This window comes from Megalobrama amblycephala, linkage group LG18 (genome assembly GCF_018812025.1).
Source record: "Megalobrama amblycephala isolate DHTTF-2021 linkage group LG18, ASM1881202v1, whole genome shotgun sequence".
In the NCBI taxonomy this organism is placed as follows: Eukaryota; Metazoa; Chordata; class Actinopteri; order Cypriniformes; family Xenocyprididae; genus Megalobrama; species Megalobrama amblycephala.
The window spans coordinates 16,562,297-16,583,256 of NC_063061.1; the positions used below are offsets into that span (position 1 = coordinate 16,562,297).

Consider the following 20,960-nt stretch of genomic DNA (forward strand, 5'->3'; position numbering starts at 1 on the left):
CATGTGGAAAGCATCGGCTGTTTACAAACATCTGATAGACGTCTTTAAGGTGTCAGTTTTACATTCTAAATCATAAACATCTTAAAGACATCTTCTAAACGTCCATTTGACATCTTGCAGGAAACGTCCTATTGCAGAGGAGCAAACACACACACACACACACAAAAATACGTCTTCCAGATGTAAACACGCACATCAAATAGACGTCTCTGAGATGTAGGTGTGCTATCAGAGAGGTATACCCCTCTTTTTTTCCCCAGATCCTGGAATTTTAGTTTTTTCCCATATCCTAAAATCTCAGGATTTTCCAGATCCTGAGATTTTAAAATTTCAACATGTCATTCACAAGCTCTTCAGCAAATTAGTGTATCACCCGTTAACAAAACAAGCCCTTCTGAGTTATTTGAACTGTGATATAAGGAAGATAATAAAACACAATCGGTGCATAAAAACTTCATTTAACAACCCAGTAAAAAGGTTATCATAACACCAGTTTTCGATTCTACAACACTTCCAGCTTCTAGCTCACCGAATCTACCCAGAATATGTCAAATAAATCTCATATGAGATGTATGTGAAGTGTTCTCCAACATCTGAACAAGTTTGACAGCTTAAATAGCATCTCCAAGCTGCAATATCGCGAAAGCAACAGTGCGAGGCGCAAGAACCTGCTTTTCCCCAGCTGAGCGTGCTGACATCAGACTCCACGCGCACGGCGTTGAGCTCGTGCGTGCGTCCGTCTCCATGCCACGACTCGCTCTTTCGTTCCATCTTGTGAACGGCGCATCGGTGAAGCAGCACCGCGACAGTGTTTACAGTAGGCCTTCAGGGCTTACAGGTTTTCATCTTTGTTTTTGACAGTGTTCAACTGCGAAGGGCTTGCACAGGGGCTAACGCTCTGCCTGCAGACTGAGCGGGGTAAGATATGCCGAGACACGTCGCTCGTTATGAGGTCTGCGACTTTGGCAACAGCACTGCACTTTACAATCATATGTCATGGTATTCTGCGGTATACTGTTTTTTTTTTTTTTTTTTTTGGTCAGTATAACAACCACGGAATTAATGTTCGCAGTCGTGGGCAGATATCACAGACTGCTTGCGCAAACTCGTTAACTGTTTACAGTGCTGACAGACTGCGAAGCTGACAGACTCAAGTCTGTTGCGGCAAATCCAATGCCATTTAGTGTGACTGTGACATACCGTTATGAGTTCAAGCTTACAGAGTTCACCTTTGACCAAAAACAAGCACACCTATGAGTAACGCTTATGAATTGGAGTCCCTCTTTCCTTCACTCAGTGTCTTTTTAACGCACTGTCACTTTTGTTAGGCCACTGAAAACGAGTTTACACTTGCATTATAAGTTTCAAATGACAAAACTGTTAAGTTTCAATTAAGGATAACGAGTTAAGCAGTACTTCATTCTAGCAAGCAACAGGCCACTAACTTTTTTTTTTTTTTAAATGGTTAGCCATGAGTTAATATAATTTTCGGTTACACTTTATTTTAAAATATCTTTGTTACATTGTAATTACACATTTATGTATTGAGTAATATTAAGTAACTACATGTACTTACTATAGGGCTAGGATTAGGGTTTGGGGTGGTTTAGGGTTAATTGCATGTAATTATACATAATGTATAGCCTAGTTACTTCTATAGTAACCGCATGTAACAATGACACTAAAACAAAGTGTTACCTAATTTTCTTTTACATGCTTTTTATTTATAATATATTTATTTTATTGTATATTAAAATATCTTCGCATGATGAAAAATAATTACATGCACTTTATTTATTAAAGCATTATATGCTAGAATAGACATGCATATGTGTAAGCAACTGAATACAAGTTATTTTTTCTAACTGCAGGCCGGATGTCTGTGAATGCTGTTTGTGTTCGGCGTGTGCTCGGTTTTTAGAAAGAAACATTAAACATTGAAAAATAAATTGTCTTGTAATGTACATTTTATCTAAATATTGCATTTATGAATGTCACTTTTTTTAAAAGTATTTTAGTTTGTTTCTCAAGGCGTGCATAATCGCTGCATGTTCTTTATTGTTTTATTATTATTGTTATTGTTTGTTCATCTTTTTATCTGCTTATTACCTCCCTCACAAACATACAAATGTCTGCATGTCAAGGTTCTCTCAAATGGACATTAATAACACTTTACAATGTCTCATTTATTAATGTCCATGCATTAACTATGAACTAATAGTGAGCAATACATTTTTACAGCATTTATTACCCTTTGTTAATGTTAATAAAATGTTCATGTTAGTTCATATTGCATTAATAATTTGAACAGATACAACTTTTGATTTTAATAATGTTTAAATGTTGAGATTAACATTTAACCAAGATTAATAAATGCTGTAGAAGTATGGTTCATTGTTAGTTCATGTTAACTTATTGTAAAGTGTTAAAATATTGTTGGGATAATCTGGATTTTGTCTTTCTTATATATATAGTCACTTATTTTTCCAAGGTATACATCAGTGAGTATATTTATCTAAATTGTACCTCTTTAAAAGGAGATCAATCTCATTTTAATCTGTTATTACATTGCAAACTTTTTAGTTAGGAAATTGTATATTCTAACTTTTGGTTCTTTCTTATATGAAGACTTTTATAGATTGCATTTTTGTTATAGCTGTAACTTTAAGGTTAAACTAATATAAAAATACAAGAAAATTGTTTATTAAAGATGACGTGATATTTATACGTGCACAGCATATTTGTGAAAGTAAAAATATTATTAGAATATTCCATTGTACAGTTTCGCCTCTGAAACACGTTCTGCTCGTCGAAACCGATACAAGTCTATCACAGTTTTACTTATTGTTAACGAACACGCTGATTAATTATTTTAGAGATGAATCGTTTAAATGTTTTATAAACTAAATTATTAAAGAGACTCGATCATTCTTGCAGCGTAAAAAAATATTAAACGCTTACAAAAAAGAGAGAAAGGTCATCAATTTATAGGGTTAGGCTAATACTTGTAATTTCAATTAAAATAAAAAACTTTCAATTCAGTTAAAGAAAATGAATTCAAAACTTTTGCGTAATTATCCAGTTTCTACTTTTGTTTGATGTTTTTGTAAAATAACTGTAAGCTTGAATATATGGGCAATATTACCACAGCTACCGGAATACACGCAAATAATCAAATAACTGATAAAAATCGTAACATAATATAAAACAATTTGATTTAAAAACATGTTTAGAAACGAATGCATCATTTAATTGTGTTTTACATTGCCAAACATTTTAAAAATAATCATATGAAAGGGTTTTGTGCGGAAGAAAAGAACAAGGCCTTTAGATTTTCGATTAACATATTAGTTATGCATTTTAGATATTGTAGTTGACTAAATAATATTATTATACTCGTTTAGTTTAGTATTTATTTTTTATATATATAAATAAATAAACCAATGTCTGAAATACATTACTCAATTGCATATGCATATACGAAAGAAATATATTTTTGTAAAAGCAATGCTCCTATATAATATCTGAGAAACGATACAGCTGCATTGGGACAAACTGCATGGATTGTGTTAGTGTTCTTATTAAATGTATATAGTTTTAGTAGCTCGAGATATATTCTTCTGCTTAACCGTCACACAACACATACATAGCCTAGATTATTCCTGTAAACCGCTTTGGTAAGAAAGCATCTATCACAAACATATCAATGTAAATTAGAAAACATAATAGGCTATATTAATTCATACTAAAATTAAACCTTTACATTGTTTTCTTCTAACAGGCCTTTAAAACAATATAACCACAAAAGACTGTTTACGCCAACCCATGCAGGCGAAGGTGGTTTATTTACTTAGAAACCTCGGATTATTATTATCATTATTTAAAGGACATATTTTCTATAATGAAATAAAAGGCGAACAACCACAAAACAACAAAAATTCGGGTATGTTATAGATGATTATAATAAATGATTTGCATCTGGTATAAATGTATACAGCAACATACCTATAGATAAAATAATAGGCAATATTTGAGAAAAGATAAGTAACATAAACCTACAGAACGTGTAATAGATAGGCTATGTCATAACATATGCCTTTAAAATCCAACCACCTCAAAAGCTTGAATCTAGTTCAAAATCATATAGCATTTTAAAGCATATTGCATCAATACGAATGCATCTTAAAATATATATTTCCAATAATATTTTTTATTTTTTTATTTTTGCCATGACAAAAAGACGAACTGGATGATTGACAAATACTTGACAGTCTATCCAAGCACAACCGCTCTTAAAAGTCCATTATGTTGTCCAGTTTATATCCTGCAAAAGTTAAATATTAAATATTCGTAAATTCCAGCGAGATCCATGAGCAATATTTTAAAGAATTAGATCAATTTCTATCACTTCAGATGTAGAAAATTCGGCATAATCTCCCTACGATTTTAACTCGAATTAGCCAATACGCTTAATATAGCAATAATAATAATAATAATAATAGGCTAATAATAATAATAATAATAATAACAAAAACTAGAGGAATACTAACACCTCAGCAAAGGGTGTATAAAAAAGGGTTTTATAAAATCGACGGCTGTGAAAAATATCCTATATATTAAGACGCACGGTAAGGCTGCACACACTCGGTACGCAATAATAATAAAGTTTCGCTCTGAAGTGAATTTATTATCATCATCTTTCAGGACAGACATAGGCTAGTGTGTGATCAGAGAGTACGGCTGCAGCGTTAGACCTTGTGTACGATGAGTTTATTCGGAATCTGCACTGGTCTGAACAGCGCTCGTCTTCTCTCCTCACTCAGATCTCGCGAGAGCGGTGGCGTGGCTGCTTGGCAGTAGGCTTGCAGTAAGACAGAGGGAGAAGGCAGGCAGCATCATGGCGGACAGAGACAGTGGAAGTGAGCAGGGAGGAGCAGCCACGGGCCCGGGTGTCGGTTCCATGCACCCAGTGACAGGAGGGGCGGGCTCGGCTTCCGGGCTGCAGCACGAGACGCAGGAGCTCGCTTCGAAGCGGGTTGACATCCAGAACAAGCGCTTCTATCTAGACGTAAAGCAGAACGCGAAAGGCCGCTTCTTGAAGATAGCAGAAGTCGGGGCCGGGGGAAACAAGAGCCGCCTCACTCTCTCCATGTCTGTGGCTGTCGAGTTCCGCGACTACCTGGGAGACTTCATCGAGCACTATGCCCAGTTAGGGCCGAGCAATCCGGACGTGGCGCAGGACGAGCCGCGGCGGGCGCTGAAGAGTGAGTTTCTGGTCCGGGAGAATCGGAAGTACTACATGGATCTGAAGGAGAACCAGAGGGGCCGCTTTCTGAGGATCAGGCAGACCGTCAACCGGGGGCCCGGTTTGGGATCCACGCAAGGCCAGACCATCGCTCTTCCAGCCCAGGGACTTATCGAGTTTCGCGACGCTCTTGCCAAACTCATCGACGACTACGGAGTGGAGGACGAGCCGGCGGAACTGCCCGAGGGAACCTCGTTAACTGTGGACAACAAGCGCTTTTTCTTTGACGTGGGCTCCAATAAGTACGGGGTGTTCATGAGGGTAAGCGAGGTCAAGCCCACCTATCGCAACTCTATCACAGTGCCCTACAAAGTGTGGTCGAAATTCGGCAGCACTTTCTGTAAATACGCAGACGAAATGAAAAAGATTCAAGAGAAACAGCGGGAAAAAAGGGCATGCGAGCTTCAGCAGCAGCAGCAAGAGGAGATGCACGGCGACGACGGGGACGAGGATTGATAGTAGAGGGAAACATGCAAAAAAATAATCCGAATAACCTAAAGAGAAATTATACGTACTTTGCTGTAAAAAAGAAAAGAAAAGAAAAGAAAAAAAGATACAGAAAGATACATAAAAGATAAGTAACTGTTTAACTCCAAGGGAGCACTACCCACAAAAATACAAACCTCCACAGACTGACAGTAAACCCATCGCTGGATGACATCCACTTACCCACCATTAATACCAGTAAGCGGCTGCTAAACCAAGTAATAACATTATATATGAACTGTGTTTCTTACTTGACGACAACAGAACTGAGTGTTTCTTTCCCTTATTAACCGAGAACTTTTTTACACGTTCCAAGATATTCTAGAAGTGTTTGCAATGGAGTTATTGCCGAGATTACGAGGAAACGGTTCCTTTATGCTAATGACTTCAGCACAAATCAGATGTTTTAGTTTTGTTTTTGTTTTTAATCCAAATTTTGAAGAGGTTGTCGTGGTAGCCATGCTACTACTACTAGATATTCCAAGCATCACCTGAGGGCTAGCTATAGGAACCCTGATGGGGGGGAAGAACACAAAAAAGAAATCAACCTGTTGATTGATAAGAGGTACAGAGGTCAGCGGAGAGGTCGCTGTGTGCAGGAGGTGCCAGTTGACCTCTTCGCAAACATTCTGAGGAGTATTACCAGTGTATTTTTTTAATTGAAGTTATTGTCATGCAGATGATATGCTATGTATTTGTGTCTCGTTGTCATGCAGTGTATAAAAAAGGTACTCCACAAGTAAGAGCAATGACAACGGAAGAGAAAGAGCTCTCAAACATTTTTGTAACCGAAACCAGACCCCTCGATACAAAGAATCGTATGAAAATGCTCATGTAGAAAAACATACAAAGTATGATTTTGTGAATCAGATATATTTCAATGGAGAAGAAAACAACCCACGTTTTTAGTGGGGATTTGACAAACAATCTGTTAAAGGGTTTAAATATATAAATATATATATATATATAGAAATATATATTAGTCTACCAATGAGAGGATGAGTGGCGCCAAGGAATGCTGTAGTTGCATGTTAACCTGTACACGGCCACATTGAGGTGGATTTCTCAATGTTCGTCCTCAAGGACTCTTTTCTGTAATGGTTTCAACGTCCATAAAGTCAGTACCGTTTGGTCAGGTAGTTGAATTAATACTCGTTTTTCTTTCAAAGAATGAGTCGTGTACATAAGATAATATATCAGCGCTTGTTTGATCAGACGTCGAGCCCTTTTTTCCATGGGGGCCCTTGAGGACTTGTGTTGGGAGACCCTGACTTTAATGAAACTTGTTGGGGAGCATACTCTTCAGCATTAAACAACCTGGTGCCTTACAGACTCCGCATGCTTATACACTGGTTGGTGCTTCGTTTGGGTTCCCCCACCCACCCACCCCCTCCCTCTTTTTTCTTTTTTGGTCTGGTTTTGTTTGGCCCTGGCCCTCCTGTATGCTATTGCATAACTCATGGTCTTTTCGGTTGAGAAGCGAATCATTATTTGCAGGTTCTGATCACAACGTGCGACTCCGAAACCGCCTAGGCGTTTTTCCCCACCTTGACAAAAGCCCTTAGTTTTTTTCAAATGCTTTGTGCCAGGCAAAATGTTTAGCGGCTCTCAACAAACTCTTTTGTTGTGAGGTACACTTTCCGTAGTTTGGCAGTAATGTGTCTTTGTCACAGACCGAAAGCCTAGTGTAGGGGTGTGGCCAGGATTTTTTCCCCCCCAACTTTTCAGTGTTGCTTCACGTAATTTGTCATTTTGGAAACTTCTTTTTTTTTTCCTCTTCCCAGTGCTATATTTCATTACTGTGTGCAATATTGAACGTGCCAATGTTGGCAATATATGTATATCAATTAAATATATGATTAATATTTGAAAAGCATGTGGCTGAATTCCACGTTTATTTCAAAGGTCTTTATTTCTTTAAAGCCTTTATCTGCACTTAAAGAAGGTCTGTATCTGGAAAAGAAACCATTCTCGATGAACAAGCTTCACCCAGGTGAAGTGAACACATAGCAGTTATATATCCTGTCTGCACTTTTTGTGAACGTTCATGTCATAATTGCCACCCCGTTTCATCTCTGTTCCTCTTGACTTGGAAGGGCTGGGGGTTACAGGAATGGTCACGTGAAACAATGGGGGCGTGAAGGCCTTTGGGTTAGGGGCAATGAATATGTATCCTTAATTTCCCTTCAAATACATACATGGGATGATTCTAATGATGAAGGTGTGTGATGACCTCTTCTGTCTTCAGTAGCACATTGCTTTCCCAGCTGGAGAAAAATGTTTGACCAATGTTTGTTTGAAACTTATCTCAACAAGGAATGCCTTGTGACGTTATTTTTCTCTTTCTTTATCTCTTAACTTATGTTCCTTCCCTTTGCAAAGAGGTTCACCGAATTACTCATTCGGCGTTTATGAGTCAAATATAATTTATGTACATTTTACAAAATTAAAAAAAAAATAAAAAGAAATGTTAATTTACCCACCTCTCACGAAACGAATGTTCAATACCAATGTTTCTGTGTTTCTTTTTCTCGTGTCAAACAGTTCAGATAGTGGTTGATATTGTGGCTCTGACTTCAATGAAGTTTTTTTTTTCTGTGTACACACAATTGATGTAGCACTTTTGAAGGAACAAAATTATGAGCTGAAGCATGCAGGCTAACCAATCTGTAAAAACATGTCATTTGATGCAATCTCCTTTTCATGTATGGGTACTGTTGCTTGGTTCTAGTGGTTAACCAATGTAATGTGCACTAACAATACCACTACAATCTCTATGGATGTGTGATCGTATCCAGGTCTTTTATCATCTCATATTTTTCAGAACAATGCTGCTGAGAATGACGTAGAATACTACAGTATGACTGAAGGCGTCTTTCTCAGAATAACAACCATAATAATATTAGATTGATTAGATTAGATTAATTGATACTATTTGAGCTGCAGTTCAAAAGTCATTCTGTTGAATGTACAGTATCTTGAAAAATCGTATACCTTTGTCAATTCAAGAAGTTTAATTTCAATAATTGTCATTATTGTGCCTTATACTAAATCTTCATATAAGTTCACAAAATATTGACGATTCTCGGGATTTCAACTGAAATGGCTCTCTTGTTCTCTTCATGTCATGCATTGTTAAAAAAAAAAAAAAAAAAAAAAAAAAAAAAAAAGCTGATCTCTGTTTGGTATAACAGATTTCGGATAACACTTTACAATAAGGTTCAATTGTTAACATTATTAATGTATTAACTAACATGAACTAACCATCTGTATTTGTTGATCTTTGTTAACATTAGTTAATAAAAATCCAGCTGTTCATTGTTTGTTCATGTTAGTTCACAATGCATTAGCTAATGTTAACAAATACAACGCTTGATTTTAATAATGTATTAGTAAATGTTGAAATTAACATTAACAAAGATTAATAAATGCTGTAGAAGTGCAGTTCATTATTAGTTCATGTTAACTAATGAACCTTATTATATAGTGTTACCCAGATTTCTTATGTTCTTGCTAAACAAACCAATAATTTAGTTTTATTTATGTTTCTTCATTACTATTAGCATGTTACTGTGCTGCAGGAATGTCTTGAATTAATTTAACTTTAAAAAGTGCTGGAGTAGTTTGGTTTTGAACTTACATGTAATAATCTTTATGTGAAATGACCCGAGTTGCGTAAGGTTATGCTACATAGATTAAAAAGCATTAAATCCAGAAAGATTAAATTATAAACACATTTCCATTGTCCTTGTGATGGAATTTGATTTACAGTTTTACATGAACATTTTCAGTAAATTATGGATCTAAAATTGACCTTTTTTAAATTTGGAAAAGGGTTTTATTTTGTAAATCACTTCTTATTGCGTTCCCCCACATAGTTTCAGTCTTGAGAAAATATGGAAAACAACTGCTTCTGTTGATTATGAAAAGTATGGTTGGGCAATCATAAATCAAATATAACAAAATACAACTTTAACAATTATAATAAGTATAGCTGCAAGCAGCGATTACAAGGCTATAAGCACATTATTTACTTTTTATGATCATGTAGATTGTTTTGGTCACAGCCCAGTTCTTCTAATTAATTAAAACTTTGAACATTTTAACTAGAATTATCTGATATTCTGAGGGCATTGCAACAATGTAACGTGACAAAGATACATAAAATGTTTGTCAACGCACAAAAACTTTTCCAAGATACAGCCTCACTGTTTGTTTTGGCATCTTCACCAGCAGATTTGTTTTTCTGGAGAAATAAATGCATTTAGGTGAAACCACTTAAGTGTGCTAACAGGTACTGGATAAACTTTGTTTCATATAGTTTTTTTTTTTCTTTTGCAGTTCAAAAAGATGTAGGGTTAAGCTTGAAAAATGAATAATTGCTCTATTACAAATGCCCTCAGAAATGTAAAAAGAGACTTAGGACAGGTGTACACTGTATTTACAATGGGTGCATCTCAATCAGCTCCCTATAGTTCAGTAGTTATGGCATTGATCAGGGAGTCAGATATTTTAAGGGCTGTCTCAATCGCAAAATCCTTCCAGTGCACTGAAATGGTATAAAAAGTCCCACAATGCACCATGAAAACCAGGAAGCATTGATGCTCACTATGTACCCTTAAAGGGTTAGTTCACCCAAAAATTAAAATTATGTCATTAATGACTCACCCTCATGTCGTTCCAAACCCGTAAGACCTCCGTTCATCTTCGGAACACGGAAGATATTTTAGATTTAGTACGGTAGACTGTCCATGTCCAGAAAGGTAATAAAAACATCATCAAAGTAGTCCATGTGAGTTAGTTGTTGGTTAGTTAGAAGTTTTTGAAGCATCGAAAATACATTTTGGTCCAAAAATAACAAAAACTACAACTTTATTCAGCATTGTTTTCTCTTCCGGGTCTGTTGTCAATCCGGGTTCACGACTCCGGAGTGACGCTGCTGACGTGTTATCCGGTGCGCCCGAGCTTCGTTTACAATCTGAGGGAGACGCACGCTGTATTCAAGCTATTCTACATTGTTTGTATTTTGGTATTGCTATATTTTTTAAAATGGTGCGTAAGTGTGCATGTCGCGGATGTCCTAATCGCCAAAAACAACGACGTAAAAGTGCATTTCCAACGCCGACAGATGAAAGGATTCAATGGAATCAATGGACTATATGCACAGAGCGTTCTTTAGAACTTCCGCATTAATATAAGCCAGCTCGATAACTTCCGGTGAGATGTCATTTGCTGGTGTGTTGAGCATCAGTAGTGTAATACTTAGTTTAAAATCAGAATATAGTCACTTAAATAGTCAGGCATAGCATTAATTTAGTTATTCAAACGTAAGACAGCTTAGAAAATAAATAAATAGGCCTAAAGACGTACCTCAATGTTCCTCCTCGGCTAAATTCAATTCGACCATTAGTTTTCACACTTTTATGTGAAAAAAAGCTTCAAAAATTAAATATTTATTGTGCACTTTAGTTAGATTAATTGAATAAAATTTGTGTTTTCACAAGTGTGCTGAAATCATTGATCTTGCGCTGCTCTGACTGACATCTGCTGTGATTACCAAGGGAGAGCGCGGTGCTCGCTTTCTGTGTAATTAATTCACAATAAAAGTTATTGTTTTTCATAAGATTTTGTGAGTATTTCATACTTCACATTGACAAAATGTTTTTTCAAACCTAGTTATTTTATAATGTTTAATATTTAGTCAAAAACGAAGTGAAAAACGTTTAGAGGAAATGGCTGATATGTGCGCAAATAAATGCTACTTTGCCGCCACCTGCTGGTTAAAGTGCTAATTACTGTCTTTTTTATTTTTAAATAAGTGTTTTTTATCAAATGTTAAATTTCCTACATTTTTAAACGTTCGGTATTACAATGGGGACAATCTCAGAAGGATGAACAAATTGTGTTTGTGGTCATCGCATTAAAAATAACATTTAAAGTGCTGGGGGAAAAAATGTGTGTGTGTGTGCGTGTGTGTGTGTGTGTGTGTGTGTGTGTGTCTAATTACAGACACGGCATTTTTAAACAGTCCCAATAGCTTCGTCTTTATTGCAATCAATAAAACTGGTTTATTGGCAAATTAGGTAAATTTAATAACTGCATTCAAATATAAATACAACATTAAAAAGTCAACCATAGATGGTTTTGTGTCGATGTACAACGACTACAGAATGCTGCAGACCATGGGCGAGTGGAGCTCCACTCTCGAACAGGAAATACGTCACCTCCACTTGAATAATTTTGTCTCAGCATAACAATTAATAAAATTACTACTTATCAGATCGTGTTTTACTAACGTCTACACCTACCCAAACCCTAAACCTACCCTTAAAATAATGCAAATGCAGTAATTAAACAATGCAATATTGATGTGCGCATGCCTAGTGGCCATAGCTGTAGCTAGCTCCACTAGTGGAGGTGACGTATTTCCTGTTCGAGAGTGGAGCTCCACTCGCCCCTTAAGTCTGCAGCCAGACCCTATTGGAGAGAACAGCTAACAGTTCACCGGAAGTGCCCGAGCTGGCTTAACGACAACCAGGAAGTAACCCGTGCATACAGTCCATTCAGTGGAATCAATTCAATGGAAAGGATTCCGGAAGAGAATACAATGCTGAATAAAGTCGTAGTTTTTGTTATTTTTGGACCAAAATGTATTTTCGATGCTTCAAAAACTTCTAACTAACCCACTGATGTCACATGGACTACTTTGGTGATGTTTTTATTACCTTTCTGGACATGGACAGTGGACATGACACGCGAAACAAACCTTTAATTATATTTTTGCATAAACATAAATGTTGCAGGTATGTCACAATCAAAATATTTATCATAATGTAGCCAGCTTTAAATAAACAATGTCAGAAAGATATCTGTGCTCTACCAGTAGTGACACAGCACAATGAGGAGGTTGTCATGTCGCTGAAAATAGAGCCATCAGTGTCCCAATGTGTAGTGAGCCAGGATTCTTACTGTCCTTACCAGTGCCCAAATTAGTGTACACAATATACTGATTCACAACCTAGGGAGCTGATTGAGACGCATCCATTGATTTATGAAATTTTGACCAGTAGGTGATGCTGTCATCAAATTAACAATATATCATCAAGGCATGATGGCAATGATATCTACCAAGGCTGCATCCCAATTCATCTACTTATACAATGCACTTCCTTTAGGAAAGTACATACTTTTAGGGTGCAGTAAGATTATGCAAGTATAGAATTGTGTTTTGATGCCACAGATTTAACTGTTGTTGAGGTAGTGCATCCTGTCACTGTAAAACAGTCTGTCGCTCATCCTGTTACAGTTAACATCCTGACATTTCTTTTTGCTACCCTTCATTTATTATTCATCATTTCATTTCCCCTATACTACAATGCTTTCTGCTTTACTGGAGAGACAAGAAAAGGCAGCACGTCACTTAAGATCTAACAGAGACATCTCTTTTTTTTTATTGTTTTAGATTAGGATTTCCATATTGTCAGACTGATATAACAGAAGGGTACACATCCCGTTTCTTAATGCAGAATGTAACTGCTGCACCATATTTCGGCAATACAATTAAATAGTATAACTATTCATTTTTAATATGGGTTGCACACTTTTCCACACAAGTGCATCCACTATAAGCAATACACATGCAGATGTGCATAAAACACCCTGTTCAGGTTATTAATCATTTGAACCCTTTAATAGCAGCATTTCTGTTCCCCGTGAAAAGGGAGCAGCTTGCGTTCACCACTTAATAAACTCATTAGTGTTGTTGTCTGACCTTGCAAGAACAAAGTAGTTTTTCTTTTTTATAGCAATGAACCATTAAAGGTGAAATGTGTGATTTCTGCACCGACGAATGGAACTGCCAAAATAATGACTGGTTTTCTGAACTCTTTCCACCTTTCCTTATTCTGAAAACAACATTGAATACACATATCACCTTTTTACCTAGCATTTTCAAATGTAACAAAAAAAGTTCTGTGGTTAAAATGACTTGAAGAGACTTTATAGTTTTGTTCTACAATATAAATTACAGTCAAAAATTAAAAAAAAATGGATTCTAAAAGTAGTGACTTATTAACTTGTATTGGTGAAAAGATGTTACTGAGATTAATCAAGTTCTAAGTTCACTCTGAATGAAAGCCTCTTTGTTTTGTGCCAGATAAATATTGATTTTGTTGTACATTTTTACTACACAGCTCTCTGGATTAGTTGATTCTGATTATTCAAGCATTGAGCAGTCAAGTATTTTCATAAATGGCCGCCAAACTGTATTTACTTGCTTCTTGTGTATCACCATCTTTACATATTTAGTGCTGAGTAGATTACTTAAAAATGTTAGTCAGTTACTGATGCCAGATTCCATTACAAAAATTGATTACTCATTCAAGGTAATGTATTCTGACTACTTTTTGATTACTTTTTAGATTACTTTTGACTCATTTATCACATTGATTTGAATAGGATAATCTTGTACCATTGATATAAAAATACAAAGACAAAGAAAATATATTTCATTCTTTGTGCATGTCAACAACATGAAGTACATTAAATATTACATTACATCAGGCTTTCCCAGACTGGGGTTTGTGAAGGAACTGCAGGGGTTCATGAGTTTAATGAAAGGAGGTTCAGCTGACAAAAAATGTTGGGGAATCCCTGCATTGCATGTAAATTCGAAATGACATGAATTTGTACATTTTAATGTGTTTGAAAGACAAAAGCCTTCCAGACAGTGATGCATGATTAAATGACTCACTAAGTGATCATTTAAATAATAATTAATGTGTTCGTCAGGAGTTGATTAGATATGCAGTGATGAGAAAACACTTCGTAGAAGTGAAATGATATCTGTATGCAGAGATTAAATGCTGTGTGGCTCTCAGTTTTCAGTTATAGTCACATGACTAGTGGCTGGTCTGTGTGTGCAATTCCACATATCCGGAAGAGCTTCTGAACATATATAAGCAGAAGACATTTATAGAAATGAAAATTTAAAATATAGCAAAGAAGTAGAATCAATGAAATATGAATAATTTGCCATTGTGAGAATATGTAATAATGTAATCAACAGAAAAGTAACTGTAGTCTGATTACAAGTATTTTAAAATGTAATACAATTTAATTACTAAGTACTTAATTTTTGGAATCTGATTACATAATCCAGATTACATGTAATCAGTTACTACCCATCACTGTTTATACCATAATAACCATATGGCTACAAAAACCATTTATTTCATTTTACTACAGTAGATGTTTTCCACTACCTTTTTTTTTTTTTTTTTTTTTTTGGTGTATGTTATGTTTATACTGTTTCCAGAAGAAAACTATTAACAACAAACCAATACTGTAAATAATTTTGTATGTATTTGAGTCATTCCATGAAACCGGTACGATTTGGACTTACACATTTTTGGATTTTTTACCAAAATGTATTACTTTCCTGAACACCCCACAACATTAATGACATATTTAACTTCCAGAAAAACATATTTTCCCATCTCAGGCATCGAATCACTATTATTATTGGTCATTATTTTAAGTTATGGACACTATGGGAGCTCTCTGAATATTATTATAAAATGTATTTATGATAAAATCAACATTTTCCTATTAATCAGATGTCCCTCACACTAATTCAGTAATTGCAAATATAAAAGTTACATAAAATCTCACACTTTTGCCATACTAAAGCCTGAAATGGGCACTTTTTGTGACAGCAACCTCATAATTTTTTATCAAAGGCTTAACTTCAGAATTTGAACTAAAATCAGTATTCGTATGATTGCTCTGAACATTTCAGACAGAATTCAACTAACTTTAAATTACTTTTTCATAAACTTAAAAAAATAATAATAATAAAAATGTAGGTGTGACGGGGTTGTGATTTCACAACATAATTTAGTTATAATTATTAAAGAAGGTGGTAACTCGCCTGTGTTTGCTCACAATGTTGTTCAGAAGACTTCTGATGTCACTTCCTATTAATGATGTCACATAAGTATCAGTTCATTATTTTTATAGGGGGAGAATGGTTTGTGTAACGGGGTTGAGGGGTTACTGAGGTATGGAACTAAATAATGTGTTTTTAATGAATAATCATGAATTTACTTAGAAAAAAAAAAAAACATTACACTCTAAAAAATGCTGGGTTAAAAACAACCCAAGTTGGGTTGAAAATGAACAAACCCAGCAATTGGGTTGTTTTAACCCAGCGGTAGGGTTAAATGTTTGCCCAACCTGCTGGGTAGTTTTATTTAACTCAACTATTGTTTAAAAATTACTGTATTGCTTAATTAAAATTAACCCAAAGTATTTTGGAAATGAACATTTATTAATGTTCAATGAATAATTATTAAACAATAAACATTTATTAAATTTCTTATTAATAAATTTATATTAATAAACTATTAAACTATTACATTTATATTAATAAAATATTAAAGCTTATTAATAAACATTCACCTTTTGTCTATTATTGTTGCCTCTAATTGCATCTGGTTTTTAATTTCCCAACTATTTTGGGTTCATTTTAAGCTAGCCATATAGCAATTTTTAAACAATAGTTGGTTTAAATAAAACTACCCAGCAGGTTGGGCAAACATTTAACCCAACCGCTGGGTTAAAACAACCCAATCGCTGGGTTTGTCCATTTTCAACCCAACTTGGGTTGTTTTTAACCCAGCATTTTTTAGAGTGCACCAGCAAAAAAGCACAGATGGATATTTATGGGAATGGCAAAATGAATGGACTTTTTTCTCATTTTATTATTCATATCCCAAGTACACTTTCACAGAAGGCCTTGAGGGACATGACAAAATAGATGGTGTCAACTAAAAAAAAACTAAATAATTTCTAATATAAAGATAAAATGTATGTCATGTTTTTAAACATTATTAAAGGAGACATTTCAATTAATACAAAAAGCTTTCAAAAATATATTTTGGTGATCCTATAGATAAAATACACTGAAAAAGGTCAGAGGGACTCAAATCGCACCGGTTTCCTGGAATTACTCTTATATTATCATACCAAAAAAAAGTGAAATGCTGTAAAATGAAACTTACCTGAAACAAAGCTGTCCTTAACCTCTTTTATAAAACAGCTCCCAAACGAATATGTTGAAGATAAGTACCCAGACCGTCCATTTATGATGTGACACATTCCCACACCAATAAAAAGCTGTTCCACATATTTCCATTTAAACAGACCAGCATCAGGATTGCCGCGTTTTGCATTTTTAGCTAACCTTCTTCTTCTTCTTCTTCTTCGGGTTTTAAAGCAGAACTAAGTAACTTTTTTACCTTCATAAATAGTTTTCTAAGTCCTTACGATGGTTAATTGTTAAAAAAAAAAAAACCTCTGGCACGACTACGCCAGAAAACAGCACTTGCAAGTTGAGCTGCGCCAACCCGACACAATCTCGCCTCATGTTCACGTTCACGCGAGAGTGACAAAATGCTTTACGTTAATTCAAAAACAATTTATATATTATGACTTTATAAGACAATTTCGAAAATTACCCACCTCCATCGAGATTTCTTGTACTGTATTTGCAAAACTACAAGATTATCCTATTCAAATCAATGTGATAAATGAGTTTAGTAATCTAAAAGTAGATTATATTTTCATGAATGTGTAATGTAGTGAATAACGTTACTAACTACAATTTTTGTCATGTAATTTGGAATCAGTAACTGATTACAATTTGATTTGATTAATGATTATAATTACAATATTATATTGCATTTCTGTCAATAGATCCTCCTAGAATTTACACATTTAACTAAAATGTAATTTAAACAGAGCTCAAAGTATATTTGAGAAACCTTAAATGAAAATTAAATAAGTTAAAGTACTAAAATGACTAAAACTGATATTTAGGGGAAAAAAAATTGAAAAATGATTACTAAAACCTAAAAATAAAATGAACACTAAAAATATTAAAATAAATCAAATTTTTAATATTAATAAACATAAAAACAGACTAATAATAAAATAACACAGAAAACATGTGATTTCAAACACTTCTCGGGACATTTGAAGTTCTGTTTGTTTTCATTGAGGTTCTCATTCATTTTAAAATGTCCAAATGTTTACTAGTCTAAGTGTCTCGTATGAGTCAGTAGTGACCTACTTCTGTGTTAGGTGTGGTTCTTTCATCAAGAAGCCAGTTTTGGGTTATCTGTCCTGAGCACAAGTCTTTAATCGGTTGCTCCTTCATATTGAGCCTAGTCATAGTCTCTATTTAATCTCTTAAGTGTTCATGTAGCTGACACTCAAATTCTGTGTGCACTACTCTAAACAAATGTGAACTTTTGGAAGAATCTACAACTAGCATGTGTCTTCTTTCTAAACATCTGTACTTAGAAACAGCAAATAGTGTCTGTGCTTCAGTCTTAAGTGTCTTGAGCAGATCAACAATGTGAAGAAGTCTGAATTATAGTTTGCACACTGGGTGGACTAAACATTTGAATGCACTGCCTGAATGTCTCTTTTAGACCGCTAATAAAGTCCCTTTGACAATCATTGAGTTTTTCTCATCTGAGAGATGCGCCATCTGTTGGCTGAATATTGTCAATAAATTATAATAAGCTGATTTGGCCAGACTTCACTTTTGTCATTATTCCAACATTTTCCTTAGAAGATTCAGATTTATAGACCCAATTGCCCCTGTTAATTTGTTTATATTCAAATTAAAATGGATATTATTTGATTATTTTTAAGAAACTTTCAAAGAACATTGTGTAAAAAAAAAAAAAAAAAAAATATATATATATATATATATATATATATATACACACAGATCAGGTATAACATAATGACCACTGACAGGTGAAGTGAAAAACACTGATTATCTATTCATGACGGGTGGGTGGGATACATTAGGCAGAAACTGAACATTTTGTCCTCCAAAGTTGATGTTAGAAGCAGGAAAAATGGGCAAGCGTAAGGATTTGAGCGAGTCTGACAAGGGCCAAATTGTGATGGCTAGACGACTGGGTCAGAGCATCTCCAAAACTGCAGTTCTTGTGGGGTGTTCCCGGTCTGCAGTGGTCAGGATCTATCAAAAGTGGTCCAAGGAAGGAACAGTGGTGAACTGGCGACAGGGTCATGGGCGGCCTGTTAGTGGTTGGGATATATTAGGAAGTTAAATTAATTTTTTTAGGTGTCACTCAAACTTTTTTATTTTTAATATCTTAACATCATAGTCCTTATGAATTGTTCATGTTTTGAAAAGAGCTGCGTAATGATTCTTCAGAATTTCTCCTGTGTTCTACAGAAGTAAGTCGTACAAGTTTAGAACGACATGAGGGTGGGTAATTTATGACAGAACTTCCTTTTTTCTTTTCTTTTTTTTTTTGGTGAACTATCCTTTTAAATCAACATTATGTCCATTCAGAACAGACCGTCCGTCGAAAACCAGTAGATGGCGCTGTTGATTAAACTTCAGTATTGAAACAGTGACGAAGCAAATGCAGCTTTCCTTTTTCAGAAGAAAATCTTATTTAGGGTACACACTTGCAGATGAAAGCCGTCACCTGCAAGACACCATATAAAAACTGAGAGAGAAAAATGAAATAAAAATAAATAAATAAATAAATAAGGGGAAAATTCCTAAATTCCAGAGTGTCTGGATTAATTTCAAATATGACTGGAGGTTTGTGTGACAATCTCTTTATTGTTATTATTTCAATTAACCAAAGGTATCACTGTACCCTTTACACCCCACATAAAAAAATACTATAGTAATTCATACTATAGTGTTTTTGAACCATACTATAGTAAAGTACTTGAATTAAAGTGTTAGTTCACCCAAAAATGAAAATTCATTTATTACTCACCCTCATGCCGTTCCACACCCGTAAGACCTTCGCTAATCTTCAGAACACAAATTAAGATATTTTTGTTGAAATCCGATGGCTCCGTGAGGCCTTCATAGCCAGCAATGACATTTCCTCTCTCAAGATCCATTAATGTACTAAAAACATGTTTAAATCAGTTCATGTGAGTACAGTGGTTCACTATTAATATTATAAAGCAACGAGAATATTTTTGGTGCGCCAAAAAAACAAAATAACGACTTATTTAGTGATGGCCGATTTCAAAACACTGCTTCAGGAAGCATCGGAGCGTTATGATTCTTTTGTGTCGAATCAGCGGTTCGGAGCGCCAAAGTCACGTGATTTCAGCAGTTTGACACGCGATCCGAATCATGATTCGACACGCTGATTCATTTGTGCTCTGAATCTTCCTGAAGCAGTGTTTTGAAATCAGCCATCACTATATGTCGTTATTTTGTTTTTTTTGGCGCACCAAAAATATTCTCGTCACTTTATAATATTAATATTGAACGACTGAACTCACATGAACTGATTTAAATATGTTTTAAATGGATCTTGAGAGAGGAAATGTCATTGCTGGCTATGCAGGTCTCACTGAGCCATCAAAATTCAACAAAAATATCCTAATTTGTGTTCCGAAGATTAACAAAGGTCTTACGGGTGTGGAACGGCATTAAGGGTGAGTAATAAATGACATTATTTTCATTTTTGGGTGAACTAACCCTTTAATTTGTTTGTGTTAGCCTACTTCTAGGCTATAGCTGCTGTGGTAATATAACAACTATAGTAATATAAACAAATTACCCAATACTGTACTAAATTTTCTACAACGGTAGGGTATATTATTCTACTATACACTACAGTTTACTGTAGTAAAAACTAAAGTGTACTATTACAGTTTATCAGTTCACTATACAGCAGTATGCTGTAGCATTCATTAACAAAGTGTTGTAAATACTATAATATATACAGTATACTACAATTTACTATAGTATGGTCCAAAAACACTATAGTATTTACTATAAATTGCTTATAGTATTTTATCATGAGGGTCAGTTTACAGTAATGAAATCGGTATAGATAAACACTCGGGCGCCCTCTGGTGTGTGATTAGAGTAAACATCTGATGCGTATCTGAAAGTTTAGTGTCGTCGACGTTGATAATGTATTTTAGCTTGTAAATCAGTCTCCTTCCTGTATGTTTAATTTACTGTATCCTGAAGTTTTTTTTTTTTTTTAAATGAAATAACTTAAGTGGAAGTTCTGCTGATTTAGAAGTATGTGCAATCACTGGTAAAATTTCAGAGAGGAGGAAGCGTGTTATTTTT

The 20,960-nt window shown here is 34.9% G+C and overlaps 2 protein-coding genes across 2 annotated transcripts in view; one reads left to right on the plus strand and one right to left on the minus strand.

Annotated features, from left to right (window-relative positions):
• LOC125252666 (serine/threonine-protein kinase pim-2-like) overlaps positions 1–20,960 on the minus strand; it is a 681,247-nt gene that overhangs the window by 156,719 nt on the left and 503,568 nt on the right. The window lies entirely within an intron of this gene.
• puraa (purine-rich element binding protein Aa) lies at positions 791–8,302 on the plus strand. The gene is made up of 2 exons (XM_048166158.1): positions 791–918; positions 4,824–8,302. The coding sequence occupies exon 2, from the start codon at positions 4,898–4,900 to the stop codon at positions 5,759–5,761; it is 864 nt and encodes a 287-aa protein (XP_048022115.1). The 5' UTR covers positions 791–918; positions 4,824–4,897; the 3' UTR covers positions 5,762–8,302.